Source organism: Helianthus annuus, chromosome 9 (genome assembly GCF_002127325.2).
Source record: "Helianthus annuus cultivar XRQ/B chromosome 9, HanXRQr2.0-SUNRISE, whole genome shotgun sequence".
NCBI classification, from domain to species: domain Eukaryota; kingdom Viridiplantae; phylum Streptophyta; class Magnoliopsida; order Asterales; family Asteraceae; genus Helianthus; species Helianthus annuus.
The window spans coordinates 57,736,283-57,755,950 of record NC_035441.2 but is presented as its reverse complement, the minus strand read 5'-3'; the positions used below and the strand labels follow the sequence as shown (position 1 = coordinate 57,755,950).

General features: G+C 34.3%; 1 protein-coding gene across 2 annotated transcripts; it reads right to left on the bottom strand.

Moving 5' to 3' along the window:
- Window positions 1-9,956: 9,956 nt before the first annotated feature.
- LOC110877992 lies at window positions 9,957-16,694 on the bottom strand. 2 transcript variants are annotated; one of them, XM_022126240.2, is made up of 4 exons: window positions 16,538-16,694; window positions 14,727-15,088; window positions 12,002-14,008; window positions 9,957-10,184 (listed from the first exon to the last, which is right to left on the bottom strand). In XM_022126240.2, the coding sequence occupies exons 2-3, from the start codon at window positions 15,071-15,073 to the stop codon at window positions 12,019-12,021; spliced, it is 2,337 nt and encodes a 778-aa protein (XP_021981932.1). In that variant the 5' UTR covers window positions 15,074-15,088; window positions 16,538-16,694; the 3' UTR covers window positions 9,957-10,184; window positions 12,002-12,018. The 2 variants fall into 2 exon arrangements, with proteins under 2 accessions (XP_021981932.1, XP_021981931.1); XM_022126239.2 differs by having other exon boundaries at window positions 12,006-14,008.
- Between the last annotated feature and the right edge of the window lie 2,974 nt (window positions 16,695-19,668).

Genomic DNA, 19,668 nt, shown 5'->3' with positions numbered 1-19,668 from the left:
TGTTACAGAAACAAAGTGTGTTGTTACATTTTTTGTGTTACAAAAAAGTGATTATTACATATGTGACGTAAAATTGATCATGTAAAAACTATATGTTACGTTTCTATGTAACATTTGATCATATAAAAATTATATGTTACGTTTCTATGTAATATTTTATGTTACAGAAATCAAGTGCGTTATTACAAATGTGGCGTAAATTGATAATTAAAAAATGTATGTTACATTTTTATGTAATACAAATACAAATGATATAGGTAACAATTTTTGTGTCAGTTACATCTAAATATAAAAAAGAAACAAAACATCTGTTGTATATAAAAAAATGAAAAAATAGAAAATTACATAAAAAGTAAAAGTATAAAATATCTAACACGCCACAAGTAACATTTCTTTTATATAATGACACATAGCTTAAGCATGTATGTAACACATGTATTTTTACCTAACAAAATATCTAACATGCCACAAGTAACATTTCTTTTAAATCACACATTAATAATCCATCCCACAGTTTATGTAACCAGTTGTCACAAAAGTCTTTTTAATTAAAATCTAAGTCATACATAGCCCATGGATATAATTTGACAGTTGACAGTTGATACAAAATAGTAGCCATTATGTTGTTTGTATTTGCAAAAGTAATTTTTTGATGTCTCTGATAATCCATGTGATAATGTAATTAGCCTATTGTACTTTACATCACATCCCTACAAACCTTTTACACCACATGTGTTTGACTTTAAAATTAATCTAATGGTTATAATTGGTTCTCTCTATTTAAAACTAATCCAATGGTTGTAATTGGTCCTTTCTATTATTAATTTATAGTTCTTTTTTAAGACATGCTTTAATAGGTTATAAGGTTTTGTAGGGATAATGATGAAGTGTTACTGTAGACGCCTGCTCTTTCTTGATAGATGTCACCATACATTAAATGAGAGTTCTGAGACATTAGATGTAGTATTTTTTTCCAGACATGCACAGGGGGTTTGAAGGTACATAACTCCCATCTAGAAAGATTTTTTTAATTTCAAATTATATATTTTTGTTGTAGTTGAGATGTGTCATGTATCGTGTCATAGAAGTAGGTGTTGACTTTACCCTCTTATATCCAGTGGTTTTTATGTCTTAAAGTATGGCTTAAAAAGAGATAGTTGTACTAGTGGGACCCACTGTATCAGGATTCAGACCTCTAGATTCAACTTTTTTAGTAATTACCAATGGCTACACCCATTTGCTTAACACATTCTTACATACATTTTTTTAACAATAATAATAATGTAACAAGTTGCTGCTTTACATTTTTAACATGTTACGCATTTTTTTTTTGTTACAAAAACCCTTTCTAACAATATTCATGTAATAAGCGATAACTTTTTACTCAAACATTGTTACACGATAAATTATGTTTTGTTTATATAACACTTTTTCACATCTTGAGTAATATGTTAATGTAACATACCGTTAATCTAGTATCATGTCAATGTTTACACAATAAAATGTGTTTTTGTTTAATATAACACTTTTCCATATCATTAGTTAATGTGTTAATCTAACCTACAGTTAATGTTAAACGATCAATAGTCTGAAGAAGGTGAATCAGTCCAGTCATAGAGCACATTGTTCACATCTCTAAATGACTTTTTAATCTCAAACAATATCCCTCCTTCAATATTAAAAATTCAAGATTATATTAATTAAAATATAAACTCAAAAGCACATGTCTCAAGTGGATAAAATAATTTTTAATTAACCTAAAATAAACAGTACTTGAATATATAATACAAGTCAAAGGGGATTCTAAATTCTTGAAACTATCAGTGAACAAATAGTTTAAAATCAAAAAACATGATTACAACAAAAAAGAAACACTTTTTTTCCCAATCAAGAATTAACTCATGTCAAAATGAATATTATATAAGAGTTCTAAATTCTTGAAAATCTTAGTAAACAAATAGCTTGAAATCAAGAAACATGATTACAAAATAAATCCTTTTCCCCAACTCAAGAACTGACTTGTGATATTGTACAATATGGAGTAAAAGTTGTACCAAAATGTTTAGGTTTAAAAAATAATTACACACTACTCAGTACTCACCATCATCACAATTCACTAAAAGGTAGAAGCTTGATGAAACCAGAAGAAACAAACAAAACCCCATCATTCTCAAAGCTTGAACCTTTCTTCTCAAAGACTCCATCAAACCCACCACCGTGCACCGCCTCACCACTCTAAATCTCCGGCAAGATTCTTGAAATTTTCAAGATGCAAGTGCTTTTAGATACTGTTGTAAGTCATAGATCTGAGTAGAACGCGACAATGGAGACATGGAGTTAGTATCCCGTCAGATGGACGACGGAGATGAAGGCGGCGGCGCAGATGAGGTGGTTCCGGTTGGGTGGTCAGTTGGGGTGGTGGTGTATGGCGTTTTGATGGTGACAAATGGATGGAGGTGCACATCGGCCTATGAAGGCGATGTTGTGGGGATGACGGCAGGCGGGTTTAAGGTGAGTTCTCTGACGACCTTGGGTTCCGGTTGGGATGGTGACGGTGGTGTGGTGGTGGATGGGTGGTGATAATTTGGGGTTTGGTTCCTTCTTTTGGAAGATGAACAGAGAGAGTGTGGTTCTTTGGAAAAGATGAACATAGAGAATCTAGTTGCTTCTTTGGGTTAATTGATGTAATTGTACATCTGCACAAATATCTTGAGTTAAAAGACGATATTGCCCTCGTTGTACTTTTTGCTCATTATTTAATCAAAAGCAAATCCAGGCACACACTTAATACGAACTCAACCGTTCATCCATTAGATCAATGGTAGATATTGAGTTTCCAAGGTTTTTCAACTAGAGGGGGTTTTCAATTTATCTTTGCCCTATATATATATATATATATATATATATATATATAAGGAGAGGATAAATCGAAGACCCACCTTAATTAAAATAAAAAACCCAAAAAACTTTATTTCCACCATCCATCTCATGTGATTAATTGTGGATATTAAAAAGGTACAAAAATATATTTCAGACAATGTAACAGTCTGGCAATCTCACCTCTCTTATCCGATACATAAGGAATGTGACAGCTACATTGTTACATAAAAATCTCATCGTAAAAAAAGTAACATACTTTTAATGCGCATTACAAAATAAAAATATCGTAAATTATAAGTTCTAAAATCCATACACTTCGTATAATCTAAAAAACTGTTGCCAAATAACAATAAAAAAAGTAACATGTAAGTTACAAAAAATGTAACACATTCTCTCTCCTATCTCCAATGTTACGAAAAGTGTGTTAGTGTTTGGTAAAATGTTGCAGCGAAAAAGTGTAACAAGTGGCAGCCTGATATCCATCCATTCAGTTTTCAGAGTTTTTGTAACTTACATGGGATTTCTTCATGAAATTCACCTATATATATATATATATATATATATATATATATAGAGAGAGAGAGAGAGAGAGATCGGTTCAAATGAAAACCATCCCTGGTTGCGAGAACCACTCTCCACCAATCAGATTATGGCACCTATACACTATTATTTTAAAACCTAAAGGTTATTTTGGTAATTTACTCAAAATATTATATCTATCTCTGTCTCTGTCTGTTTTAAAGTCTTCATACTTTTTATCTCTTCAAGCAACTCAAAAACTGAAACCCCTCATCTCGCATCTTTCTCTAGAAATCGTTCACCACCATCAACGGAGATACACTTCGACCACCGTCTCCTCCGCCACCGTCAACGGAGATCACACTCTGACCACCACCTCCATCACTTCGCACTCTTTATCTCATCCACCACCATGACCCCCTCACCAAAATCAAAACTCTGCTCACCAAAATCAAAACCTCTGTATCCTCCGCCACCGTCTCCGAAGATCACGACCATCAACGGAGATACACTCCGACCACCACCTCCATCACTTCGTACTCTCTGTCTCATCGACGTTTTGGGGGTTTTGACGTTTTGAGGGTTTCGAAGGTGATACGGCGACGATTTTCGGAGGCGGTGGTGGTGGTGAATGATGGGTGAGGGGGTGGTTGTTGTGGTGGGTTAGGGGCGGCGGTGTGTCGAAGGCGATGGTGGTAGTGAATGATGGGTGAAGAAATGGGTGATGGGGTTGTGAAGTGGGAATCGATGGGGTACAGGTGAAAGGGAGGGGTGAAGGTGGATGAATGATTTGTAAAGGGTTTTTTGTTCTTGATGGTGATTTTTCGTTGATTTTGCTAAGGAGATTTCTAATGATCTGTAAGAGGGTGTTTTGGGGGATTTGAATGCTTTTTGAAATCTGGTTTTGGTACAAATCTCACATGGGTGTTTTTAATAATAGATTTGTAGCTATCTTGATTATGGTTAGTTTTTTTATTTGTGTAAGCTGGGACTCCGGTTGTTGATCTTGATTCTGCTTAGTTTTTTGAATCTTGATTCTGTTTTAGGTGTTTTTTCGTGTAAGCTTGGATTCTATTGGTTTTTGTGTTTGCATAAAGTGAGTTGCTTTTATTTGGATCTTGGATTGATTTGTGTTTTTGATATTGGGTTGAGTTGGCGGTGATAGTTCGAAACAATTTTTCCGACAATTGAAGGTAGGTTTTTGAACCTGCAATCCCACTTTGCAGCCTTGATTATTGGACACTTTGAGCCAAACCCCGTTTTTTCAAGATCCACACATTGTTTTGATTTTTGTTGTTGGTTTTTATATTTTTTTAAGTCGATGATGATAAGTTCAACTTATCTGAGACACCTACTGGAGTCGCGATTTTTGGGTGAGTTCTTTTGTTAAGATTCTCAAATTTCGTAAACCCGAAATCGGGGTCGGAGGCGTACAAAAATGTTTGGCGTAATTTTTTTTTTGTTTTTTATAAAAAAATTGTAAAAAAGTCTTTGTAAAAAAGTTTTTGAAAAAAAAAATTGTTTTTTGTTTTGGTGTTAATTTTTTTTTTGTTTTTTGTAAGAAAGATTAAACCCATAAAAAATTGTTTTTTGTAAAAAAATCTATTTTTTTTTTGTAAAAAAATCTTTTTTTTTTTGTAAAAAAATCCTTTTTTTTAAATCTGTTTTTTCTAAAAAAGGTTAAAACCGTAAAAAATTTGGCGTAAAAAAGTTTAAAACCGTAAAAAAGTTTTCGTAAAAAAAAGTTTTTGTAAAAAAAATTGTTTCATAAAAAAAAGTTGTTCGGAAAAAAAAAGTTTTTGTTAAAAAATTGTTTCGTAAAAAAAAGTTTTCAGTAAAAAAAGTTTTTCGTAAAAAAAAAAGTTTCTGGAGTAAAAAACGAGGCGTAAAAACGGGGCGAAAAACGGGGCGTAAAATCTGATCTGTAAAAAAAAAACCAAATAAGAAAAAACCAAATATTAATGACATATAAGACAAAAAAGCAAATTGACGAAATTACCCTTATGACAATAAAATATTAAAAATATAGTAAGACAAAAAGAATTAAGTATTAGATAAAGTTACTTTTAATCTCAATCGTCCATCTCAAAAGATTAAAGGTAGAAAAGTGGTTCCTACGCTTTTCAGAACTAGAGGTGGTTTTCATTTTAACCCATATATATATATATGGGAAGGTTCATTTGAGAAGAAAATTTTATTGAGAAGAAAAAGAATAAAAGGGTATAATTGTAAAACATTAAATAGTTTTTTTTCTCATCTCATTTATTATTATGTTTGACTAATTAATTAGTCATTAAGACTATAATCCTCCACACTAAATATTTTTGCCTACACACATCAAAAGTTATCCTACACATTTCGAAATTTATCCTACACATATTGAAATTTATCCTACACAACTCGTAATTTATCCTACACGCCTCGTATTTATCCTACACTTTAAATGAATTTTTATTTTTATTTTTTGTGAAAAATATATATCTTAAAAATAAGTTACAAATTTAATATAGTTAGTTTTGAAAGAAGAAACTATCAATTAATGATGTATGTAAGTTTACTAATATACCCTTATAGTTACATTAAGTACAAATATTAAATGAAGTCCAATGAAACATTCCTATTAGTTGAAATTTCTTCTTTTTTCTTCTTACAAAGAATTTCTTCTCATTTGAACCCTCCACTATATATATATATATATATATATATATATATATATATATATATAGGGGGCTGCTAGAATGAGAACCACCCCGAGTTGTAAGAACCGCGAGAACTACACCCCACGGAGCGCCGTTCGCCGCGATTTTTTTTTTACAAGTAGATGTGTGCATTATAAACACGGCCGTAAAAAATCACGGCGAACGGCGCTCCGTGGGGTGTACTTTTTTACACCTCAAGTTTGGTGTTTTTTAATTTTTTTCTTTTTTCTTTTTTTTTTCACCAAACTTGAGGTGTAAAAAAGTACACCCCATGGAGCGCCGTTCGCCGTGATTTTTTACGGCCGTGTTTATAATGCACACATCTACTTGTAAAAAAAAATCGCGGCGAACGGCGCTCCGTGGGGTGTAGTTCTCGCGGTTCTTACAACTCGAGATGGTTCTCATTCTAGCGGCTCCCTATATATATATATATATATATATATATATATATATATAGGGAGGAGCTCATGCGAGAACCACCTTTATTGTGAGAACCTTGAGAACCAATGTGAACACAACCTAAAATAGCTAAAAAACCTAAAAAAAACCTAAAAAAACCTAACCCCCAACCCCCCCCCCAAGCTAAAAAAACCTAAAAAAAACCTAAAAAAACCTAAAAAAAACCTAACCCCCACCCCCCCCCCCCAAAACCTAAACCCCCCCCCCCAAAAAAAACCTAACCCCCCCCCCCAAAAACCTAAACCCCCCCCCCCCCAAGCTAAAAAAACCTAAAAAAACCTAAAAAAAACTAAAAAAAACCTAACCCCCACCCCCCCCCCCCAAAAACCTAAACCCCCCTCCCCCACCCCCCAAAAACCTAACCCCCCCCCCCCACCCAAGCTAAAATGCTAAAAACTAAACCCCCAAAAAACCTAAAAAAATCTAAAAAAAATCTAAAAAAATCTAAAAAAATCAAAAAAAAATCTAAAAAATTTTTTTTGATTTTTTTAATATTTTTTAGGTTAAAATCGCTACTTTTCGAAGCAAAAAAAAAAATTTTTTTTTTTTTTAAAAAAAAAACTAAAAAAAAATTTTTTTTTTTTTTTTTTGCTTCGAAAAGTAGCGATTTTAACCTAAAAAATATTAAAAAAATCAAAAAAAAAATTTTTATGTGATTTTTAGCTATTTTTAGGCATTTTTGGTGTGTTCACATTGGTTCTCGCGGTTCTCACAATAAGAGGTGGTTCTCGCATGATCTTCTCCCTATATATATATATATATATATATATATATCCTACACTTTAAATGAATTTTTATTTTTATTTTTTGTGAAAAATATATATCTTAAAAATAAGTTACAAATTTAATATAGTTAGTTTTTAAAGAAGAAACTATCAATTAATGACGTATGTAAGTTTACTAATATACCCTTATAGTTACATTAAGTACAATTATTAAATGAAGTCCAATGAAGCATTCCTATTGGTTGAAATTTCTTCTTTTTTCTTCTTACAAAGAATTTCTTTTCATTTGAACCCTCCACTATATATATATATATATATATATATATATATATATATAGGTTGGGGTTTTAGAGTGAACACTAGTGTATTTGCGAACAAAGTGAACAGATCATTGATCTACACACGTGTAAGGCCAGGATTTCATCATCAAATCGTAAAATACACTAGTGTATTTCAACATCAAATCCGGGCCACTGATCTACACACGTGTATGGTCAGGATTAGTTCACTCATTTCGCAAGCTACACTAGTGTTCACTCTTGAACCTAACCCTATATATATAAAAGAAAAAGAAATATGTATAAGGGGTTGGATGAAAATGATAAAAATGAAAAAGAAAAATATAAATTCACAAAAGTAGCCTTGATATAGTGACTTTTTTTGATGGAGTTGGGTCCATGGATGAAAATAGGGCTGTTCACGAGCTGAGCCGAACCGAGCAGACCTTTGTTCGTGCTTGGCTCGTTTATAAACCGAACCGAGCGGAGCGGCTCATTTAGAACCGAGGCTCAAATCAAGCGAGCATTTTTCGAGCGGTAAAAATTCCGAGCGAGCGTCGAGCGAAGTTCGAGCGATTTGCACAACCGTGTTGCCCAATTTAAATTTTCTAAGAGTGATAGTGACAATGTTGGGTAGCAAGTTTTTATGTCTTTAAAAACATGCGCATTTCATGGCATAATATTTTTTCTTATGAATAACAATGTTGTGGCCGACGAGGCGATGATTATATTGCACGAACAATTATGTTGAGAGCAGAGACGATCGACTTAGGGTAACGACATGAAACATTGAGGCGATGAGCAGACTATCGTTTAACGGTTTATGCTTTAACTTTTAGATTTGATATTGATTTTTTTATCGGCGTGGTTGGGCTAGTACGTATAGATATAGTTGTAAATTTGTATATAGTGGACCAAAATCTAATAGAGTGGTACATATAAAACTCTAATTCAAATTTATATTTAAGTATATATGTATGTATAATGTGTGTGTATATATATATATGTTTATTATATATGTAAGTGTATATGTATATATACTAATTCAAAATAATATTTCGAGTCGAACCGAGCCGAGCGGACATTTGCTCATGTTTGGCTCGTTTACAAACCGAACCGAGCAGAGTAGGGGTTTGATGAAAACGACAAAAATGAAAAAGAAAAATATAAATTGACAAAAATAGCCTTGATATATTGACTTTTTTGGATGGAGTTAGGTCACTGGATGAAAATGACAGTATTAGAAACCTCAAATAGATGAAAAAAATGTGTTTAGACTAAAGTAATATTTTTGGTCAAATCATAAGGACTAAAATGACAATTTACTCAACAAATATCAGGATATTAATTTCAAAGATAGGATATAATTTCAATGATGGCATTTAAGATGTCTCATATGTATCAAACTAGTGGGATTGCTCGGGATGTATCAAACTAGTGGGATTGCTCGGGATGTATCAAACTAGTGGGATTGCTCGGGTTTTCCTGTGAGGATTAGGTCAGTATGGCTTTGGTTCGTCATGGTACTCATGGTACCAGTAGGGTAGGGTAGGGTAGGGTAGCAGAACTGGTATAGGTTACAACTTATAATAAAACAAAATTGTTTATCAACGAAACTAATGCCAGAATGTAAAAGAAAAAAGTAAACCTAATTATGTATTCAACTTTAAAAAAAATATCATGAGTTATCATAAAAAATGAAATTAATTAAAAGTTAATGATCGCAAATTATCAAAGAAAAATCCAATTAAATTGGTTAGCAACGTGTATTATTTAAAGTAGGGGTGATGTTAATTGTAAATAAAATATCTAGCAGTGTTCATGCAAAATTAATATATCATTAAATTTGGTTACGGTTAAAATTGAATTTTAATAATCTCATATTTTGGTAGTTGGTCAATAACAATCAAACCTTCAAAAATTCACACCGACAGTCTTATCTTAAAAAAAAATAGAGGGTTAAAATTGTATTATTTATGGTTGTGGCAGGTGGTGGCGATGGTGATGCGATGACAAGGTGGTGTGCTGGTTGTGGCAGGTACTGGTGGTGTCAACTATAGTGATGTAGATGGCGGCAACGATGGTGGTGGTGGTGTCAACTGTAGTGATGGAGATGGAGGCATGATGGTGGTGGCGTCAACTATGGTGGTGGAGATGGAGGCAACGATGGTGGTGGCGAAGGAGTGCCTACGACAAGTAGGTTATGGAAAGTCGGATGACGTATTAGTCGACTTCAATTTCTCATGTAATAACGGCATTCGATAAGCATGTTCCACAGAACACCATATGCCCTTTCAATTCTATGGTTTGTGAGTTGCGACTGTGATGAAGTACCATAAACCGCTTGGCGATTTTGGTAGATATAAGTTCATGGAACTGTCTTTATGACAATCATAAGCGTTTTGACCGGCTGTTTCGATATCTGCTTTTGGTTATTATAACCTTTTTGATCCGTTTAGGTAAGGAAAAGTATTTAAAAAAACCCCCCATCTGTTTCTTGCTTATTTATATCTGCAGATAAACTGTGCAACCATCCTTGCGAATTGATCCTCCTACAATTTATTCTCACTAGAAAATGAAACTAACAAACTCTTGAAGAAACTCAGCAGTGCATTGTATTCCTCCTGTCAGAAAGGTGACCAAGCTGAAATTAGTAATCATGGTCACAAGTTACAGCTTCCTAAATTGTTAAATTTATTAAAATTAAATCACTATTTATAAAATAAAAAGAATACGGACATAATATGTTTGCGAGTCAACCTAACCCCACGTGATCCAACCCTACTTAAAACATCACTTTTCGACCCGAACACATTTTGAAACATCCAACCCGCCTGTTTTGCTACCTCTAATTCGAATAAGCTGTAGGGATGGGATTGGTACAGTACACGTATTGATACCGAAAATACCAGTACCGAATTTGAACAAAACTGGGTACCAAATACCGTACTGAATATATTGGTACAGTGCCCGCTTTGGTACCACTTTGTTTCAATTTTATTTTTTAGCACTCGTACATGTAAGAAATAGGTAAAATTGGCACGAGTACTAATACAATACGATTATCAAATAGGTAAAATCGGTACGAGTACCAATACGATACGGGTACCAAATAGGTAAAATCGATACGAGTACCATAATACAAAATAAAACATAATATAAAAAAACTTTTAAAACTATATAAAATTCAGTACCAATACCCTTTTTTACCCGTACCTGTACCGATACTGAAAGTACCGAATACCAAAATCAATAAAACTGGTACCAATACATGTACCAAATACCTAAAATCAGTACAGGTACGGTATTTGGGAAAAAAGCTCATCCCTAGTAAGTTGTACCATTTGGAAAAAAAAGTCTCTTATTAATTTATATGATTCGATAAAGCTTACTATCTAGAAAAAAAAAACGTCTTATTAATTTATATGACTCGATAAGGTCCTCCATCTTACCCTTAAGGTCCTCCACCTTAACCTTTACTTATGTAAATACAGGCGCTTATTGGTATCACCACGTTTTCGGGTTCGTGTATTTTCCTTTTTTGGGTCTGAGGATTATTTTTCTTACTGGATCCGGTCACTAAAATTTCAACAGTAATGTACACTTTAGGATCAAGGAACACACACAATGGCAATCATAGTTGTCAATAGCGGCTATATCGACCGTATAGCGCACTATGTAGCAAAGCGACCAAGTGTCGCTATTTGGGTCATAGCGACCAATAGCGTGAATAGCGACAATTTTTTTTTGATGTAAATCGCAATTAGATATAGCTATAAAATAGCTGGATTTATAGGTTTTTGTTAAATATACATGTAAAATAGCATATATACAGAAGGTAGTTTGATATAATATACATATAAAAATTTTCAAAGTTCTTTTTCTAGTGTATCGCTACATATAAAATAGCGGTCGCTATTTGTTGCTATTCGCTATGTAGCATATAGGTCCTTGTCGCTATTTGTCGCTATTCGCAATTAACAACTATGATGGTAATAACATAAACAACTTCTCGATTCAACTCATACTAAAAGCCTAAAACCGTTTCAAAATCTCTACGCTTCTCTTTTATTGGGCTTATCTTGTCATCGTTCAAACATATATGAGTTGTCATCGTCTAAAATTACACATGTCACCCGATAGCCAGACACATTCAAAAATCTTTACTTTTGGTACGGTTACATATCTTGAGGATCGTTCCAACCTATGAATCTAATTATAATTCATTGATTCAGAGTTTCAGACTACCATAATTATATTAACAAGAATTAAAGAAGTATAGATCAAAATAAATTTAGTACGGTTATAGTTGCCTTTTGTAAAAAAAATAAAATCTACTTGTGACGTGTTTCACAGAATAAACCACACTCCGACGCTAAACGACGAAGTGTTATATAGCACCAATAATTCTATCCAAAGAAAGCTTTAAGGATATACGTACTTACCCGATTCTCACGTTCAGATAAACTCCTTGCAAGTTGACTTGTTGTGCCCTGTGCACTTGCATCTGCTGCACTGAAGTTGACGTTTATTCGCCTCCACCATTCCAAGTTTCTTCGTCGGTGGCCGACCTGGCGGCCGCCGCGTCGGTGGCGGCGTTACCGTCACAATACTCTGAGAAAACTCTTTCTGCAAAGGCTTTTCCTCGCTCGGAATAGGATGCACCGACTCCGAATAAGTTAACCTATAGCTCTCACACGTGAAATATCTAGCACAGTAATCATATGGGTCCCGCCCAAGACAACCAATAACCGCAATCGCGTGACAACAAGGCAGCCCTGTAAGCTGCCACCCTTTACAACTACAATCATAATTATTAATATCAACAACCTCGATAGTATCACCACGAACCTCAAACTTGTTTCCGGTGGGACCCGAGTTAAATACTTGAAGTGCGCATACTTTAATGCTTTCTTTTTCTAATCTCTCTTCTCTAAACGGAGTTAACCTCGTTAACCAATGGTTCGAAGCTAATCGTCTATTGTTAATTAACTCCATTATCTTGCCTCTTATCGTATCCACCATTTGGGTAATCGGTAATTCATGAGCTTCTGACGCCCAGCTGTAAAACATCTCACCGAAATTCGAGGTCATGTGGTTATATCTCGCACCAGGAAAAAACGCATTTGCCCAATGTAACGGTTCACTTTCGATAACCCAATTGTAAGCTTCGAGTGAAATACTTTTGATGCTTTCGATGCATTTTTGAAAACCTTCGGGTCGCGGTGCGTAAGCTGCAGCGTAAAAATCGTCGATAATGAGACGTTTTACTTCATGGGAAAATTGTCCTTTTAAATCTCTAATAAGTTGTTCGGATAGAAACCGTAGGCAGTAAGCATGGTATACACTATCGTCTTGAAAAACGTTGGAAATAGACTCTTTTAGACCCTTTTCGCGGTCAGCGACAATAGTCAAACCGTGACATGTGGTCAACGCAGCCTTGAGTTGCTGTAGAAACCAAAGCCAGCTATCATCAGAAACCATATCCACAACAGCAAATGCAACAGGAAACACGTCATCGTCTCCGTCGGGCGCAGTTGCAGCCAATAATGTTCCTTGGTATTTCGACTTTAACGGTACACTACCGAGAAACAGTAACGGCCGGCAACCCTGTTGGAAACCGTACAACGAAGCATGAAATGATACAAACAAACGGTGGAAACTTGAGTCGGGTTTAGTAGTGAAAGTCGCAAGACTTCCGGGATTCGTCTCCATTATCTGCTCACAAAAATACGGTAACTGACCGTACGCTTCTTTATACGAACCTTGAAGCTGTTCCTTCGCGATTTCTTTTCCACGCCACGCTTGGAAATAATTTAACTGAACTCCGTATTGTTCTTTAATGTCGGTAACGATATCTTTCGGTTTGTAATTCGGAGATACTTTTAGTTTTTCCTTAATAACACCCGCAACCCAGCTTCTAGTCGCTTGATGACCCGTTGTCACGACCGATCCTTCACACGTGTGCATTGGATTCATCTTTTTAATACATATTAATTGCGTTGTCGAAAGTCTCGATGCGTGAATTCTCCATGGACAACCTTCGGCCTTGCATCGTACGGTCACGCGATGACTATCGTTCTTTTTATATTTAAAAGCGAATTGATGCGCGATTGAGTATTTCCGTAAGGCGTCACGGAAATCGTTTACGCTGTTGAATCTCTGCCCTACGCCTGTAATGTTGTTCTGCCATTGTTGTGCGGCTTTCATGTGTTTTTCTTCGGAAGAACCAGAAAGAGGTAGAGACATAGAGAGCGGGATCTCGGGAGCCATAGCGATGTGTCCGTCGACGTTAACAATGTGTTCGTCAACATTAGCGAGATCGTCAGGTACGTCAAACGTAGAATCTAGAAGAACACGTGGACTTATTTCGTCCATGTCATCATCCAAGACACACGGAGTGGCGTCAGCGAGAATTCCAGCCTCTGATAATGTTGTTCTACTCGATCTGCAACACCAAATGTGAGTAAACGATTAGTATTTAAAGGCAGCAATTTCAATCCGATTAAACGGGTTATGTTCTATTTTTCACAGGTCAAATAAGTTAACGCAAAAGATATGGTGGTTAAAAGTCCATTCGAAATGTATAAATCCCCCTAATCCACTTAAATAGTATAGGGTTAGAAGAGTATTGTAACTAGGGCTGCAAACGAACCGAACCGAACGTTCAAAGAACAGTTCGTGAACCCTTCGGTGGGAAGTTCATTTGTGTTTGTTCATATAATAAATGAACAAACACGAACAGGAAATTTCGTTCGTTTAGTTAAACGAACGAACATGAACAGAGGCCGTGTTCGTTCATTTATGTTCGTGAACGTTCGGTAACGTGTTCGTTTGTGTTCAATAGTTCATTAGTGTTTTTTAGTTTTTATAATTTATTTAAATATTTCAAAATTCCGACAAATAAAATATTTAATAAGTGTCAATGTATTATATTTTATGTTCATGAACACTTGTCTGTGTTCGTTTGTTTTCATCTATATTCATGAACATTAGTTTGTGTTTATTTGTATTCATGAAAGTTCGTTACCTAAAATAAACAAACGAACACGAATAAGTGCATTCTCTTAACGAACAAACACGAGATAAAATCTCGTTCAATAAGCGTTTAGAAACAGTTGATGAACGCATATATTTCCTTAACGAGAACGGGTTATGAAAACTACCTACTGGCCGGCATATTGGAAACATCCGGAGCAACAACTTCTTCTACCATGACATACACATCAATGCTGCTAGAATTTTCATGAAACTTTATCATACGTTGAAGGTCTTTGTCATTGGAGATTGTGATAAGCGTCTTGCTATTTCCTGGTAGAAAATACTTTATAGAAATACAGCTATGAACACAACTAAACATCTCTGCAACCTCCATGTAAAAATCATTGTACTTTGAATCCTCATCAATGTCTATAGCATGAGCTTCACCGCCATCATATGACAATGAACCGTCACAAAGAGTCTTGAATGTGCCCCCTAATTGGCATATAGCAATCACTTTCTTACCACCCATGCCGTAATTTATGCCCTAAGATACATCAATCACATGTTATTTTTCAAATTTCGATCCCGATAGAAAACATTGAATATACCATTATAAACACCGAAAACACACAATAGTAGAATATGTTCAGCATTAAAAGTATTGGAACTCATAGAAATCTTAGATTTATGCAACATTAAATGTACCATTATAAATACCTAAAACGCTTGATAGAGAACACACTCATCATTAAAAGTACTGAAACTCGTACAAACCCTAACAATAAGTAACAATTTAGGGCTTTTTGAGGGCAAATTTTGGAAAAACTGAAACTGTAGATTCAAAAATTGCAAAATTCATACTTCAATAAATAAATCCCAAGATAAAACATAAATGTGCCATGATAAACACCTAAAACATACTATAGTATAACACGTTCAACTTTAAGAGTGTTGAAGATCATACATAATAAACATCTAAAACACACAATAGTATAACACATTCAGCATTTACGACATAAAGCTTACACAAATCCTGACAATAAGTAACAATTTAGAGCTTTTTGAGTACAAATTCTAAAAGGCTGAAACCCTGGATTCAATTGGCATACTTCAATCCCAATAAAAAACACTAAATGTACCATTATAAACACCTAAAACACACAATAGTACAACACATTCATCACTAAGACCGTCCGTAGTGGGCGTGATTTTTTCAAAAAAAGCCCCCAAACACGCCCGAACACGCCAAGGCCCCACCCCCTTGGGCGTTTTTCGGCGTTATTTTCGAAAAAAAAGCTCCAAAGCGTGTTTTAAATCACGCCAAAATGGCAAATTGTTGGCCAATCACATGCATCCCTCTTTTTCTTGGCCAATCCTCTTTTTATGGTTAGTTTTTTTTACTTAATTCTTTACACCCCTTTTTAACATAATACCCACATCCCCACTACACCCATTTTAGAAAGACGCCCAATAATGCCCCTTGCTGACTGGACTGCCATATGGCGGAAAACGCCCAAGGGTGGGGCATTATTCACCCTTACCACTACGCATGGTCTAAAAGTACTAAAACTCATACAAACCCTAACAATAACGAACAAATTAGGGCTTTTTATCACAAATTCTGCAAACTTGAAACCCCAGATTCAAAAATCTCAAAATTCATACTTCAATCACAATAGATAACGTTAATGCACCATTATAAACACCTAAAACACACATTCGCACAACACATTCAACATTAAAAGCACTAAAACTCATACAAACCCTAACAAGAAGCAAAAATTTAGGGCTTTTATCACAAATTCTGCAAACCTGAAACCCTAGATTCAAAAACCACGAAATTCACACTTCAATCCACAACATATCAACAATGAGATGGAAATTAACATAGAACTGAACACAAACCCTAACTTGATTACGCAAAAGGTGTTCTAACATTAAATAAACACCAATTGACATCGAAATTGAGGAGAAATCAGAAGAAATTCAGTACCTTTGATGGCGAATTTGGGGAAATTGAAACCGATGATTCGAAATTGATAAGAAATTAGGTGGAATGTGAAGGGGGGTGACAGACAGGTGTCTCAAATATTTGATATCAAGCGGGATTTTTATTAATTATTACATGATGACGCATGAAAGAGAGTTTATATAGTAGATATGATATGAGGTTTGGCAATGTTGTGGAACATGATTGTGACCGACCCATCATTTTCTTTTCTTAAATTTTATTACTTTTAAGTGATTGTGATGTATTGTTTTGTCGTTTGTTTAAATTAAATACGGGTAAGAAGGTTTTGTTGCATATAATCTTCTTGTGGTTGTGGTTAATAGTTTTCGTGTTTGTATTTGGATCTCCTATAGTATAAGTTGAGGCTACGTAAGATTTTGTTAGTTGATGGCGATGGTATTGACTTACAAGTCAGGAGATAAGGTTTGCTATAACGTTTCTATGTTTCTTGATATTTAATTTAGGTCCATGTAATATAACTAGATTGGGATTTGCTTACATTAATTATGTTCATGCAATTTGGTAATTTTTCATGGTTTTCTAATGCTTGGTTCAAAGTGGTTATTTGATTTAGTATGTATTGTATGTTTAAAGCAATAAAATGATATTATGACGATGCTTTTTATGTATTGTGATAGTTAATGTTAGGGTTATTAATCATCTTGATATTATCATTGTTGTATTTAACATGTAAGAATAGATGAATTAATGAAAATTCATAATTGACCATATTCTCTTAATTATTCTGAATTTATGCATTATAAACACCTAAAACACACAACAGTATATCACATTTAACATTAAGAGTAGAGTATTGAAACTTGTACAACCCTAGAAATAAGTAAAATTTTAGGGCTTTTTAGGGTCAACTTTGAAAAATTGGAACCCTAGATTCAAAAATCGCAAAACTCATACTTTAATCCACATTGTATTGGCAATGAGATAGATACTAACATAGAACTAAAACAAACCCAAAGGTGTAACAAAATCAAATTAACACCATGACAATGAAATGGAGAAGAAATCTGAAGAATTGTAGTACCTATACCTATGAGGATAAATTTGGGGAAATCGAAATTAATGATCCATTATTTCTTATTCAAATTCAAGTTTTGATAAGCATTTAGGTCAAAGGTGAAGGAGTTGGCGGACAGGTGTTTAACTTTTCTATTTTAAGCTGGATTATTACATGATGATGCAAGAATAAGTATATGAGGTTGGCAATGTTCTAGAAAATGATTGTGGCCGACCCATAATTTTTAAATTTCTACTTGAGTAAACTGCTATTTTGGTCCCTAAGGTTTGGTCACTTTTGCCACTTTAGTCCAAAACTCAAACTTTTTGCATTTGGGTCCCTGTGGTTTCAGTTTTATTGTCATTTTGGTCCAAAAGTGAAATCAGGTCATATTTGTCTTATAAAATCCTGTTATTTTGTCCTTTTCCTCAGGGGCAAAATGGTAAAAAAAAATTATTCCATATATAACTTTACAACTTTTTTATGCATTATAACTTGTACAATATGCTTTGGGTGTTTTTCAAAAAAGAAAAGTTGATTTTTTATTTTCAACCCAAAGGTTTTTACTTTTTACAATTTTAACCTTACATAATTTGTTTTTTTAACTTTAACCCAAAACTTTTCATTATTTGCATTTAACTTCACAACTTTTGTCACTTATAGTTTTCATCTTTCGCAAATTTTCGTTTTACGTATAGTTCTAAATTTTTCGAGTTAATATGATGCAACGTGCACGTGTGGTTCAACGTTTTTACCTATATTTTTCCATGCCTGACAGGTTCGTCGCAACACGCATATCCTAGGTCGAGTCAGTGTTGGTGGTCCATTACGGTTGTGTGACATTAGTAGTATTTGACACCGTTTTACGCCCCGCCCCAACGCGGGGTGTGCTTTGTGGGGTTTTCAAAGAAAAAATGGTTATGCATATGGTTGTCGTAACGTTGGCTTTGGAGGTTTTCCAAAAAAAAAATGATTTTTTTTTTTACTTTTCACCTAAAAGTATTTCATAAATTATTTTTAACTCAAAACTATTTGCTTTTTTTACTTTTAACCCAGAACTTTTTATCTTTTGCAATCTATTCTCATAACTTTTTTTACTTTCAAATTTGGTCCTTTATAGTTTTCATGTTCCGCAAATTTTTCGCTTTATGCTTGGTTCTAAATTTTGTGACTTAACACATCGCAACGTGCGTCTTTGTTTCAACATTTTTACGTTTCGTTCTAAATTTTGCAAGTTAACACGACCCAGCGTGCGTGTGTGGGTGAACGTTTTTACATCGTCTATTTTTCCCCGTTTGACAGGTTTAATATAACATGCGGGTCCTAGATTGACTTAGTTATAACTAAAGAATCCCCGCCGCATTGCGGCGGGTCGCAATCCTAGTTATAAATAAATACAAGATTTTATAAGACAAATATGACCTAATTTGCCCCTGAGGAAAAGGACAAAATTGTAGGATTTTTTAAGACAAATATGACCTGATTTCATTTTTGGACTAAAATGGCAATAAAACTGAAACCACGGGGACCCAGATGCAAAATGTTTGAGTTTTGGACTAAAGTGGCAAAAGTGACCAAACCTCAGGGACCAAAATGGGAGTTTACTCTTTCTACTTTTTAGTGATGTGATATATCCTTGTTTGTGTTTGTTTGTTTAAATTCGAACATGGGTTTAAAGATTGTTAATAAGTGTTATCATGATCGATCTTGTTATGGTCATTAGTTTTCATGTTTGTCTTTGAATCTCATAGGTCATATGTTTGTGTTACGTAAGGTTTTGTTAGTTGATAGCAATACTATTAACTTGCAAACTTGTGGATAAGGTTTACTCTAACGGTTTTATCTCTACATTATCCTTGCTATACAATTAAAGTCCTTGTAATATAATTAGATTGGGATTTGCATACATTAAATGTGTTCATACTATTGGTAATTTTCCATGGTTTCCTTATTCATGGTTCAATGTACATAGTTATTTAATTTAATGTGCATTGTGTTGTAAAACAATAGTCTATTAGCTACTAATATATAAGTATATAAACATGAGAACAAAACTATAAAATCATGTAGAGAATAGAACATGGAGAATTCTTATTCA

Excerpts from the sequence above, each read along its gene's own strand:
- LOC110877992 (XM_022126240.2), bottom strand. The coding sequence starts at position 15,073 with ATGGGTGGTAAGAAAGTGATTGCTATATGCCAATTAGGGGGCACATTC. Across the intron at positions 14,009-14,726 it reads TCCAATATGCCGGCCAGTAG|ATCGAGTAGAACAACATTAT; the intron begins GTAGTTTTCATA and ends TTGGTGTTGCAG.